At 35.9% G+C, this 14,083-nt stretch overlaps 1 protein-coding gene across 1 annotated transcript in view; it reads right to left on the bottom strand.

Moving 5' to 3' along the window:
* Window positions 1-14,083, bottom strand: part of APPBP2 (amyloid beta precursor protein binding protein 2) — a 70,057-nt gene that overhangs the window by 7,674 nt on the left and 48,300 nt on the right. The window contains exons 5-11 of the mRNA XM_038547989.1: window positions 12,325-12,493; window positions 8,222-8,311; window positions 6,584-6,651; window positions 6,398-6,503; window positions 5,578-5,702; window positions 2,196-2,281; window positions 382-572 (exon numbers count right to left, since the gene is read on the bottom strand). Coding sequence (XP_038403917.1) covers window positions 382-572; window positions 2,196-2,281; window positions 5,578-5,702; window positions 6,398-6,503; window positions 6,584-6,651; window positions 8,222-8,311; window positions 12,325-12,493 — 835 coding nt within the window. The remainder of the gene's footprint in view (window positions 1-381; window positions 573-2,195; window positions 2,282-5,577; window positions 5,703-6,397; window positions 6,504-6,583; window positions 6,652-8,221; window positions 8,312-12,324; window positions 12,494-14,083) is intronic.

The raw sequence follows: 14,083 nt of genomic DNA, 5'->3' as shown, positions 1-14,083 counted from the left end.
TTTTGAATTTTATTTATATTTTGACTGTTGTTTTATACTCTATTTTCTCAATTCTATTGTGGAATAAGGTAGGAGTATAACATATATATATATACTTTGGGATGCCTGGGTGGCTTAGCAGTTGAGCACCTGCCTTCGGCCCAGGCCATGATCATGGAGTCCCCGGATCAAGTCCCACATCGGGCTCCCTGCATGGAGCCTGCTTCTCCCTCTGCCTGTGTCTCTGCCTCTCTCTCTGTGTCTCTCATGAATAAATAAAATCTTTAAAAAAAATATGTATACTCTATTAGTTCAGATTACTGAAGATGTATTATTTAAGATTGTACTTTATTACCTGAAATTATTTACTGAGAGAAAAAAGATAGTAAAACGTGCTTCTACCTTAAATTTTCTCATTGACTGGTAAAGTCTTCCAAGGTTTCCATAGTGTTTTGCAGTCTGTACATTAAATTCTCCAAAAGCTTTTTTAGCTAGTTGGAGTGAAGACAGGTGCAAATCATGAGCTTCTTGAAGCAGCCTCTGTTCAGTTTCTTTATTATGACAGTCAATTGCAATCTCCTCTAAAATAAGAGCTGATTAAGAAAGCAATAAAATTAGCATACTTCCAACCATCTATCAAAGCTAATCAGAGCATATGATTTAAAATTAAATTCTATAAATGATTGTGGTTATGGTTTAGAACTGGTAAAAATGAATTCCACATTAATGAAAAAGTATACTTTTGGGGGTCATTCTACTTGGCATAGTATAATGACTTCAAATGTAAGAAAAACAATGGTATACATCAAATATTTTGCAGAATTTCTGCTTTAGTGGACTATTATATTTTGCTGATGTGAATTTCTTATTTAAAGCAATGTAAGCAGGCAAAGGCAAAAATTTAAAGTTATGAAACTGTGTCAAGGAGTACCTAAGCACTGTTGAACATTTTGAAACCATACTCTATCAAATATAACCTTTAACCAAATACAACTAAAAGAACTGGTTTCCTCCCACTCACTTGACCAACCGAATCAGGCAAGAAGACAGTGCAATTTCAAAGTCACATATAAGACTTTCAAATTCCATTTAAAGTCTTAAAAATACATATTCTTTTATGAGGTAATTTTATTCTAGGAAAATTGTCCATATGCACAAAAGAATAAGTTTAGTTCACTGTAGCATTTTTAAAAAAATTTTTTTCACTGTAGCATTTTTAAAGAACAAATGGTTAAAAACAACCTAAGGGCCCAATAATAGAGGGGAAGTTAAAAACATTAGGGGAAAAAAAAATCCACATGTACTGCAATGAAAAAAAATGTTTATAATGTATTAAGTCAAAAAAGCAGAATATAACCTAAAAAAATTCATTCGTTCATTTCATTATTTGGAGGCAAAAAGTCTAAAAAATATTCACCAAAATGCTGAATCTGGATTGGTGGGATTTCAGATGATTTATTATTTTCTCTTTTCTAACTTTTAATTTTTATATCAACTATGTATTACTTGTGTAACTTAAAAATGCAAACCTAGAGGAGGGAAAAGAACCAGTTCCAGAATTAAGGTTAAACTTCTCCAACATGTGTGGAATTACCAAATGAGTCACCCAATCATGTTGGCAAAATAAATACTTTTTAAGTGAAAGCGCTTTGGTAATCATTAGAAGAAAAGTTAAAATAAGAAGAAAGTGGTATTTGGTAAGAGCCTTGCGACATTAAGGGTAACCTGACAGAAAGGGTAGTTTCAAAATTCTGCACTAAAGCTGAAGGTATGTGAACAACTCAGGTTACTGTGCAATAATCATGTGTTATTCTTTTTTTCATCAAAAAGAAATGAACAAATGAAGGCATGACAGAGAGGAAAAGGGGGTGGGAGGAAGGAAGGAAGAAAAAAAGGCATAAAAGATACTTTGGCTTACTAACAATGCTATATGAGAGAAGCGAACCTTTTATTATGAACCACTGGAAATTGTAAGTAGATTTGCAGGCAGATACTTTAAATCAGTGACTTGGCTATTTTAGTAATACGCAGATATAATCTAATCCTATGCTATTACCCAAAGAAATAAACAAATACCCCTATTTTAAACCATATAACAAAAAAATAAACCATATAACATTAAAATACACAATACGACATCTATTACAATTAACAGCAAATCTAAAACACACACACACACACACACACACATATTGGAGACTAATTACAAAAGGTACCTTTCACCCTCTTTGAAGAAGCCAGAAGAAGATGATCTTCAGGTAGGATGTGTGTGATGATACCAATAGCTCTTTCTGCATGAAATCTGTAATACAGATAAATATATTCTGGCATTTCTTTTTAGTTGCAAATAATTATTGCATTTTTAAAAAAAATCACAACTTATAATACTGATGCAATTTCTAAAACTATCTGTGATAAAGGTACTATTTTCTGTTTTTTAAATTTCCAATCTGTTGTGGACTGAATTTTTTTTTTTTAAGATTTTATTATTTGACAGAGGGAGAGCACAAGCAGAAGGGCAGGCAGAGGGAGAGGGAGAAGCAGGCTCCCCTCTGAGCAGGGAGCCTGACACAGGCCTCGACCCCAGGACCATGGGATCACAACCTGAAACTGAAAGCAGATGCTAAACCAACTAGGCCACCCAGGTGTTCCTGGACTGAACTTTTTAAACATCCACTGGACTTCCATCTCCCACAGAATAAACTGTGAAGCTGTTATCACAGCCTACAGGACTCACCATCTTTCCCCAAGCTAGCTGTCTGACCTCATCAACCATCCTCAGAAACAGACGTTTCCTCCTCTTCCAGCCACCCAGGCCTCACAGTTTTCTTCTGAACATGCAAAGCATACTCTCTCACCTAGGACTCTTGCACTTGCTTTACCATCTCTAATGGAATACTCTCCCCCTGAATATCCATCCACATAGCTCCCTCTTCAATGAAAAGCCTTTCCAAGACTAGCTTATACAAAAGTCCCTAAAAAATGTACCATGGCTCTTTACTCTTATTTACTTTATTCTTTTTCACACAGCATGTATTCTCAGCTGATAAGTCTAGTTATTTGTTTCTGGCCCATCTCACCAAACAGAAGGTAAGCTATCTGCCTGTTTTATCTATCAGTTTCCCTCAAATAACTCCAAGGCTTCTATCCCCATTACCAGGTAATTACTGATTTTCTCAGATCTCTTTTCCAGTTCACTGTCACTTTCATTGTGTCCAATGTGCTGTTTAACTTGTCTACTGAGTTTTAATGCCAATGACTATTTTCTAATTCTAGCTACTACGTTTTATTTTTTGTAACAGCTCTTCCTGAGATAAAATTCATATCACACAGTTCATCCACTAAAATGTACAATTCAATGGTTTTTAACATATTCACAGAATTGTGTATCCACCACTACAAGCAATTTCAGAGTATTTTCATGACCCTAGAAAGAAACACTGGGCCATTAGCAGTCTCTCTCTCCATTGTCTTCCATCCCTGTCAGCCCATGGTCACCACCAATGTACTTTCTGTTTCTTATAGATTTGCCTATTCTGGACATCTCATATAAGTGGAATCATACGATATGTAGTCCTTTGTGACTGGCTTCTTTCACTTGGTAGAATGTTTTCAAGGTTCATCCAGGTTGTAGCAGGTATCAGTTGTTTTATTTTTAAATCTGCCCTTTCTCCCCCTTATTGTCCCTCCAAAATATTACGGATTCCTTCTTTTACATCAGGGTCAGCAAAATTTTTTTTTTAAAGATTTATTTATTGATTTATGATAGAGAGAGAGAGAGAAAGAGGCAGAGACACAGGAGGAGGGAGAAACAGGCTCCACACTGGGAGCCTGACGCGGGACTTGATCCCAGGACTCCAGAATCGTGCCCTGGGCCAAAGGCAGGGAGGGGCTAAACCGCTGAGCCACCCAGGGATCCCAGGGTCAGCAAATTTTTTTCTGTAAAGGGTCAAAGAACAAATATTTTAGGTTGTGTGGGCCACATACTAGCCTGAAAGTAGCCACAGACAACACATGAGTGAATGAGTATTGCTATATTACAATAAAAACTTTATTTTCCCTGCAGGCCATAGTTTGCTAACCCATTTTATGTATTTATATAAAATTTTATATATTTAATCATTTAAGGATGCCTACTCTATAGTATCAACCAAGAAGCTTTGTCAGCCAATATTCTTGGGTTCTAATCCTGTTCCTTATGTCTGCTGATTCTCACTCATAGAGGAAATATCTCCTTACTTTATTTCAGAAACATTTTTATGGTGAATTCATCTTAGTCGTAGAGCTAGATCTATGAGAAATCTGTTTGGTTTGGGTTGAGAATTTCCAAGAGTTTTGCATTTTCTCCCAAAAGGCATCTTAGGAGAACTAGCAGTCTCAAAGTGCTTTTTAATGTTGTCCTCAGTTTGGGGGTTCCTGAATGCATGATGCAGTTATAAATTCAGTTTCGAGGCTCCATTTTTGTTTAATTGAGAGCCCAACCTGAGATGAATGACTTTTCTTGTCCTTTTCTTGTCAGTGGGAGAATTTTTTCCTCCTAGTTTACCCCTTCCCTGAGGGTGCAGGCTTGATCTTGGCTTCAGATGAAGGTTTCAGTTCTAACTCACTGCTTCCTGTGGACTAAATGCCTTACCTCATAAATCCAGGACTGTTGTCAACCAAAGTTACAAAAACTTCTAAGCTTTCGCATTACCCCAGGGCACTTATACCATAGTTCATGTCTACCCTGCTGGATTTTGGTCCATGAATGGCCCTTGGGGACTTACTTTCTCTCCTACAAGCTCAGTTATGCATCTACAAAGACAATTGTTATATTTTATCCAGCATTTCTGCATGTTTTGAGCAAAATGTTTTTAGATTAAGTCTGTCGTTTAGTAATACAGAGGCTACTGTATTACTCAAAAATTACTGAAGTATTCAGGAGATAAGCCATATTCCTTTTTTATTTTTTTTTAATTTTTAAAAATTTTTTATTTATTTATGACAGTCAGAGAAAGAGAGAGAGAGAGAGAGAGAGAGGCAGAGACACAGGCAGAGGGAGAAGCAGGCTCCATGCAGCGGGAGCCCGACATGGGATTCGATCCCAGGTCTCCAGGATTGCGCCCTGGGCCAAAGGCAGGCGCCAAACCGCTGCGCCACCCAGGGATTCCCAAGCCATATTCCTTATGAAGATATATAACGCCCAATATTAAACCACATAAAATCTAAATGAACAGCTTATAAACTGGTATGATTTTATTTTATTTTTAAAGATTTTATTAACTTATTCATGAGAGACACAGAGAGAGAGAGAGAGAGAGACAGACAGACACAGGCAGAGGGAGAAGCAGGCTCCATGCGCAGGGAACCTGATGTGGGACTCAATCCCAGGGTCTCCAGGATCACACCCTGGGCTGAAGGTGGCACTAAACCACTGATCCACCCAGGCTGCCCCCAATTGGTAGGATTTTAAATGGCTTCAAGAACATTACAGGCATCCTGTTAAAGCTCCAGGAAGACAAATTTAATCCATAAATACATTAAATACTATTGCATCAGGAAAAACAAAACAATAGCCATGGCATTTAATCGCTCACTGAAAAGGAACATGGAACTTACAGTGCATTGTCAAATTTCCCAGAGCTATACTGGTGAACATAAGAAGAATAAGCCAGGTCCTCATGAGCTGTTGCTACATGGATATTTTTGCCACCAAATACTGACTGCCGAATGTCAAGGGCTGCCTGAAAGAGTCGTGAAAATAATTAATACAATAAATCCTTAGAAAACATTACCCAGTAATATTAAGCATCCTAGTAATTTAAATATATGTTCTATATATCAATACCATCAGTTTTGAAGCAAAAGTCCTATATTGAAATCACAAGAGAACATAAAAGTTACCCATAAGGCCTGATTTTCTGAAGACTGAATCTAACTTAAAAGGCAAAGGTTTCACAATAAAAATTATTCATATGTCTGGAAATCACATCAGTATTTTTCTCTATATCCTTCTTCATAAGTGAACTATAAACATCACGGATACCTTGTCTAGAGTGATGGTGTAACACCTTTACCTGAGAGTGACTAATACAAGGCCTAAAATAATTGTTATCAACCCTCCTTGTTATTACAAAGACAGCTGTAATGACTTATACTAAATCAACAAAGAAGATAAGCCATCACCTGAGCAAATGAAAAATGGAAAAGTACTCTTATTTATGAGCCCACAAGCCAAACATTTTTTTCCTGGATGGTTAACTCCTAAAACATTTTACTTCTAGTCCTTCTACATATTATTTAATAAAAGAATGTTGTCTCATATATGAGGAGGGGGTCAAAAAGAGTTGTTTTTAGAGAGTGGGTTATATACCGCAAACAAATACAGGGCAGCAAGTCAATTCAGGTTGAAATAAAAGCAGCATAATTGTTAACATACCTGATAAATTGCAACAGACTGACAGATATTATCTACATTGAGTAAGTAGAACCCATAATCTAGCAGTGTATCAGAATATTTTGGGTGTTTGGATCCAAAATGATCCCTATAAAAAGATATAAAACCATTAGGATATAAGGTAGAGGGAGACAATTTGAAATGGTATTTTTAATAACAATCACCTACCGTGCCAAATACACTGCATGTTTAATTAACTGTTCTGCTTTCTTAAATTCACGTTTTACAACACAAGCCTAAGGATAAAGTGAAAAATTATTAAATAACTCTCAAACAGTTAGTGTGCTAAAATAAGTACAGATTATATAATCAGACTATGATGGTCAAAAGCATCCTCAAACATATATATACATGAGTGTGTGTGTGTATGTGTGTGTATATACACTCTTGTAATTTCTTCTCTTCCAAGTACTCAAGAATTCTATTATAAACAGATCTATATATATCCTGAGAAATTATAAAGTTTAAAATTTTGACGTTCATGCCAATACAAACTTGTTATAACAAAGTTACCTTACAAAGCTGGTATACTCCCATCCTTCCAGATTATATAATAAATAAGTAGGGGGAGGGTTCGCTCAATATAGTATTTTCTTCTTTTTTTAAACATAGTATTTTTAAGTTACTTATTTATATCCCAGTTATAGAGTTCTATCTAGTTTTCATCTGTTAATTTTAAAATGCATAGAATTTCAAGTTTTCCTATTCTTAAAATATTTTGATTCATAAAAATAGTTTTCAAACTCTAAATATTATCTGCATATAGAAATATAAATCTTACACATATATTAAACTGTATTTACAATCACTGCATATCCAATGTTTAATTTAAAACTTTAAAAATATAGGGATGCCTGGGTGGCTCAGTGGTTGAGTGTCTACTTTTGGATCAGGGTGTGATCCTGGTGTCCTGGGATTGAGTCCCACATTGGGCTCACTGCGGGGGGCTTGCTTCTCCCTCTGCCTGTGTCTCTGCCTCTCTGTGTCTCTTTATAAATAAATAAATAAAATCTTAAAAAAAAACTTAAAAAATACATTAATATCCCTCTTCTAGCTCTGATAAGACTCTGAAGTTATGCTATGTACTTGTCTAAAATGACTTTAGTTTCACAGAAATCTTACTCTTCTAAAACTATAATTTTAGAATCTTTCTCCTAATTGAAATCTCCATAATTAAAGCCAACCAAAATAAAATATTCAAAATCAAAAAACCTCTGGGTAGAAAGAATGTATTTGAAAAGTACATCAATGCTTTAAAGCCTCAAGTACATCAAGCCAGCAATTTTAAAATATTACTAAATGGCTTCAAAGAGTGAATGCATTTGTTTACAGAATAAGAAGAAATTAAAGGGGATATCAAGCAAGTGTCACCCAGCAGGTCAAGTACAGGAAGTTGTGACACTGTGAGGCTGCAACACTATCAAAGCTTTAGAACTAAGCTAACCTTTAGGAGAAAAATGATCAAGTCCATACAATTGTGGCATGAGGAATTCAGGTTGCTGGAATGGTTGAGAAAAACAAAAGCAAACTCAAACTAGAATAGCACCAAAATACTGCCTCAATCTGTAGTTCAGTGAGCTGAATCATTAAAATTATTTTTTCAAGGGTTTTCTGAGTATGAGAAAATTATAAAATTCTATATGTAAAATAGTTTTAGAAACCAGATTTCTAAAACTTACCACAGAAACTCAACAAATAGACCTTGTTAGTCCATGAAGCATGCAATACCTAACTTGTTAAATAACACAACAAATGTAAAGCTTGCTAAATCCTATAATTTATTAATAATTTTAACATTATATTCACCTTGGAAGCTTGTCTTAAAACATCCACCACAACTTTGACTGGTAAGCCCACTGTGATTTCTTTCATTGCCTCAATGCACCATTTGTAAGCCTAAAAGATATTTACAAAAGAGCAAAAACTGATAAATCAAATTGACAATATTTAATGAAATGACTATGTATCTTTCTTCCAAGCTTTCAAGTACCTAAAAAAGATACACACAAAATATCTACACTTAAAATTTTCTGAGACTCAGTTTTCTTGAAAGTTTAAGTTTGTTATACTCTCCTTTGAATAAAGTGACACAAAAGAAACCTAGGAGGCACATTCTTTCTTATCCAAAGAAAGCCTTTGCATATACTGTTCCCTCTGCCTTATATATATATTCCTCTTTCCTGAACTAAACCCACAGAACTTATTTTCCAGGTTTCAGCCTTATATTTGACTTCCTGCACTTTCTTCCCCTACTGTAATATTTATTTTGTATCTCAACTGTCTGTTTAGTTGACTGCTTACTTTGTGAGAGCTATTGTTCCAAGCCCTTTATATGCATTAACACATTTAATTAACACAACAGTCCTATGGGATGCATACTATTATGGGAAACTGAGGTGCAGAGAGGTTAAGTGCCAGGCAATATGCTAGCACCTAGGTACCTACTGGGAGAAAAAAACATAGTATGTTGTTCTTCCTCTCCTAGTACTTAGTGGAAGGGGGAAAAAAAAAAAGAGTAGAACAAATTACTTTGGATAACAAGAACTGTTTCAAAGAAACAAAACAATATTATAGGGGTGTTTTGGTGGCTCAGTTAGTTAAGCATCTGCATTAGGCCAGAATCCTGGGATCAAGCTCAGCTCCTTGCTCAATGGGGAGAGTGCTTCTCCCTCTACCCTTCCCCCTGCTTGTGTTCTCTCTTGTGTACGTATGCTCTGTCAAAAAAAAAAAAAAAAAAAAAAAAAAAATAGAGACACCTGGGTCGCTCAGTGGTTGAGCGTCTGCCTTCAGCTCAGGGCATGATCCTGGAGTCCCGGGACTAAGTCCCACATCGGGCTCCCTACATGGAGCTGATTCTCCTTCTGCCTAGGTCTCTGCCTCTCTCTCCCTGTAGCTCTCATGAATAAATAAAATCTTAAAAAAAAAAAAAGAAATAGATAAATAAATAAAATCTTTAAAAAAAACTCCCAATATTATAAAAGGATCATAAAGAATGGGGTGGGGGGGGGAGGAAAAATAGAAAATATTAAAAAAATAAACATTAGTTTTCCTCTGGAAGCTTCCTTCACTTCCATTCCACCTAAAAGATTCAGAATCAATTTTGATGTAAAAAATGAAATGTATGTGATTTAGGCCAAAATACCTGGTTTGTTTTTAAGATGCTAAATAAGCAGATTTTGTTCCAGAATAGTAAGTTAAAATCTTTAGAACTGTAGTAGACTGTGATACTGCTTTAAAATATTTACTTCCTTGGGGAAGGATATACTTCCCTTACACATTAAAGATGACAGTGGTCATGTGATTTCTTTGGTCAATTAAAAAATTAATTAAAATATGAGAAGTGAAAAGTGCACTTTCTGGGAAAAAGCTCTAAGAGCAAGTGGCACTTCCTCATGATGTTTTTGCCTCTGCTCTGAAGCCGGTAATTTCTAGATAGAGGATGCTCCATCACATGGGATTTTGATCAAAGTGTAAACAGAATGTTAAGCAGAGCCACAGGCATCCTAAGACAGGATGTAGCATGAGTAAGAAATAAAATTATTTTTCTACGTCACTGCTATTTTGGAGCTTATATTGCCTCAGCATAGCCTGGTCCATGCTAATATCAAAACATGGTGATAATTTATCAAACTATAGCCTCAATATTTGTGTACTTTCCTGGAGCCATCAATGACAAACATCTAGATTTATTTATTTATTTATTTATTTATTTATTTATTTATTTATTTATTTATTTTAATTTTTTTTAGAATTTTATTTTTTTTAAATTTTTTTTATTTATTTATGATAGTCACAGAGAGAGAGAGAGAGAGAGGCAGAGACACAGGCAGAGGGAGAAGCAGGCTCCATGCACTGGGAGCCCGATGTGGGATTCGATCCCGGGTCTCCAGAATCGCGCCCTGGGCCAAAGGCAGGCGCCAAACCGCTGCGCCACCCAGGGATCCCCAAACATCTAGATTTAAAATAAATTATCTGGGGCGCCTGGTTGGCTCAGTCAGTAGAGCATGCAACTCTTGATCTTGGGGTCATGAGTTCAAGTCCCACACTGAGTGCAGAGCTTACTCTAAAAAAAAAACAAAAAACAAGAGTTCCTATGCAGAGATATATAAAGATGGTTGAGCACTTGAATTACTTTTAAGGTAGGCATTTCTAATACTCAAACTATTGTATATCTCACTCTCATTTCCAGTAAAGTCAGCTATCCACATAAAGGCCTTCTGTGAATGGGGTTCTTTGTTCTTGGCATGTGAAAATTACAGAGAGAGAGAGACCAAATTCTATATTTGGGTTGATAAGCTATGGAACAATCACTGCACACAAGGGGCAGCAAAACAATCCATCATCAGTACTAATCCAGCAGATGTAGGAATTCATCAACAAAAATAACCAGAAGAACATACATAACACCCCCCCTAAGAAATTGTAGGCCTGTTGATAAGGGTTTTAGATTTTTACATGTAGATTTGATGCCTTCTTCTATGAATAAGAAAGATCCTAGCATCAGCATTGCACAATATCACTTTGCAGACATAGAATTTTCTAGTTTTACCTCTAATTGTAATTTTCCTTTAAATATGGAATATTAATGGGGCAAAAATTGATAGGGATAATTATAAAATATGAAACCTAAATGACAGCTATGTGGCAACATAAAATAATTATGATATTCTTCCATAGAGAAAACAACCAAGTATAGGAGTTAAGCAGATTTTATAGTTCACTTTTCAACTATATATTCATCAGCACTGAAGCATTAATTTGATAGCATAAAGACAGGAGGGAAGCCATCTTATAAGGCAGAAGAAGGAGCAAAACAATGCAAAAAAAGGACAAATAAAATCTAGCTTCCCATTAAAATGAATGCCTCTGGGGTGCCTGGGTGTATCAGTCAGTTAAGGGTCTGCCTTCGCTCAGGTCATGATCCCAGCGCCTCAGTACCAAGCCCTGTATCAGGCTCAGCAGGGAGTGTGCTTCTCCCTCTGCCCCTTCCTCTGCTCATGCGCGCTCTCTCTTTAATATGCTCTCTAATAAACAAAATCTTAGGGACGCCTGGGTGGCTCAGTGGTTTAATACCTGCCTTTGGCCCAGGGCATGGTCCTGGGGTCCTGGGATCGAGTGCCACATCGGGCTCCCTACATGGAGCCTGCTTCACCCTCTCTCTGCCTGTGTCTCTGCCTTTTTTCTCTCTGGGTCTCTCGTGAATTAAAAAAAAAAAAATCTTAAAAAATAAAATGAATGCCTTTAAGTTATAAGAGTTTACACAGAGCTAAACATCCAATAAAAAAGCATTTATTAAAGGTTCATTTGATAGAGCATGCCCATCAAAATAATTTAAGTAGAGATATAGTTGGTCAAATTAAAAAAAAAAGGCCATAAATCATACATGTGTAAGTTTATTTTACTTCATTTTTACACGTGTATGTTTAAAACACATCTCGTGGAATACTCTTTGTCTCACTTTAAATATTCCATTACAAATGTATACTGCTCTAAGTAAACCTAGTATGTGAAAATAAAATTAAGACAAATAGAAGGTTACGATTTATTCTTCTTTAAAAAATTGAGGTATACCTAACACACAATGTCATAATAGTTTCAGGAGTACTACATAGTGATTTGACAATTTTATATATTATGCTATACTCGCCACAATAAGTGTAGTTACCATCTCTCACCATACAACATTATTACAATATTATTGTCTATATTCCCCATGCTGTACTTTTCATCTCCAGGACTTATTTTATAACTGGACATTTTAGACTCTTAATACTCTTTACCGATTTTGTCTACCATGCCCTGCAACTATCAGGTTGCTCTGAATTTTTTTTTTATATGTTTGTTTTTATTTTACCCTTTGTTTATAGCTACTTGCTGATCACAATGAAATGCAATTCAAAAACACTTACCTCATCATAGTGACTTTTTGCAAAGAGTAGTGCACACAGTTCTCCATACAGTGCAGCTTTGTTTGCTTGCTGGCCATGTTTTGAGAGTTTCTCCATGTATGTCTGAGCTAACTTAAATGTTTCTTCACCCAAGTGATATTTGCAGTTTCCATTTCGCACATGAAGCAACCTGCAAAAGTAGAAATAACATTCCTTTATTTTTGATATTCCAGCATGGTCCTCTTATAGATCATGACTTAGTACCAAAATGAATTAAGGAAAAAAAAATGGATTAAGGAAACTGGATGTGAAAACTGAAGCAGCAATGGAAAATAACAGTCTGGCCCAAACCAAGACTGACCAAAGCACTTTAATAGCATACGCTCTTCCCAGAAAACCACTCACGATTAATCTCACCCAACTGATTCTTTTTCTTTAAATATTTTGTATACATCGTACACTCAGTATGTGCTACATCTAATACTTAACTCTTGTTCCAAATCCAAAAGTAATGCAGTCTCATTATAAAAAATTTAGAAAATGAGGAAATTAAAATCAACATGAAATACTATTACCTACCATTACTTTCCATTCTTTTTTCTTTTCTTTTTTTTTCTTTTTTTTTAATTTTTACTTATTTATGATAGTCACACAGAGAGAGAGAGAGAGAGGCAGAGACACAGGCAGAGGGAGAAGCAGGCTCCATGCACTGGGAGCCTGACGTGGGATTCGATCCCGGGTCTCCAGGATCGCGCCCTGGGCCAAAGGCAGGCGCCAAACCGCTGCGCCACCCAGGGATCCCTCTTTTTTCTAGCATATTTTTGCAACACTTGATCAGTAGCCTCATCTCATATTGCTTCATAAAAGCTCATTTTTTGTTATCTTTCCAGTAAGGGTAAAAGTTCACTGAAAATAGAATTGTCACCTATTTCTTTTATAACCTTTATCTTCTATGGTGGAAAAATATAGTTCTTCATATGGAGTAACTGTAAAACCATGTGCATTATCTAATGAAATGCAAGAGTAGTAAAATGCATTAGATCAGACTACGATACCTATATATCTATATAGACGATGTAAGAACTGGGAGGACCAGACATATATTTATGATCTATTATTATGCATTATGTGCACATATCAGGCCAATACAACTGTCTGAAAATGCTCATCCCAGAGAGGCAAAAGGGCATAAAAATCATTTAAAAGAAACCAAGTATGGAGAATCTGGGAAGCATTCTTCAGGAATATAAAAAAACAGTTATTTAAAAAAAATTTTTTTTTTCTATCTATACCAAAAACTTTAACAGATCAATGACCCAGGATGAGAAACATCTAACAATCTTCTAACCTCTATGATTTCTTTGTACAGTCAGGGAAAACATGGAAGAACTTCAAATGAATCAACATATTCAATGAGGTAGGAGATTTTAATATTTTATTTATTTATTCATGAGAGACACACAGAGAGAGGTAGAGACACATAGGCAGAGAGAGAAGCAGGCTCCTCATGGGGAGCCCTATGAGGGACTCGATCCCCAGACCCAGGATCACACTCTGAGCCGAAGGCAGGGATGCCCAACTGCTGAGCCACCCGGGCATCCCAAGGTTAGGAGATATTATTTAATGCCAATGTGCATCCTTGCAACACTCACCATATAGTTATCTGCTTTTAGAAAAGAATAAAACACTCTCAAGCAAAATAATATACTAAGGTTAATGAAAAGTTCTGAGTGGAGGATCTTTTATAGTACCAAATTCCAAATTAAAGCAGAAATACATA

Source organism: Canis lupus, chromosome 9 (assembly GCF_011100685.1).
Source record: "Canis lupus familiaris isolate Mischka breed German Shepherd chromosome 9, alternate assembly UU_Cfam_GSD_1.0, whole genome shotgun sequence".
Taxonomy (NCBI): domain Eukaryota; kingdom Metazoa; phylum Chordata; class Mammalia; order Carnivora; family Canidae; genus Canis; species Canis lupus.
The sequence above is the reverse complement of the archived record's forward strand: the minus strand, read 5'-3'. Positions and strand labels throughout refer to the sequence as shown.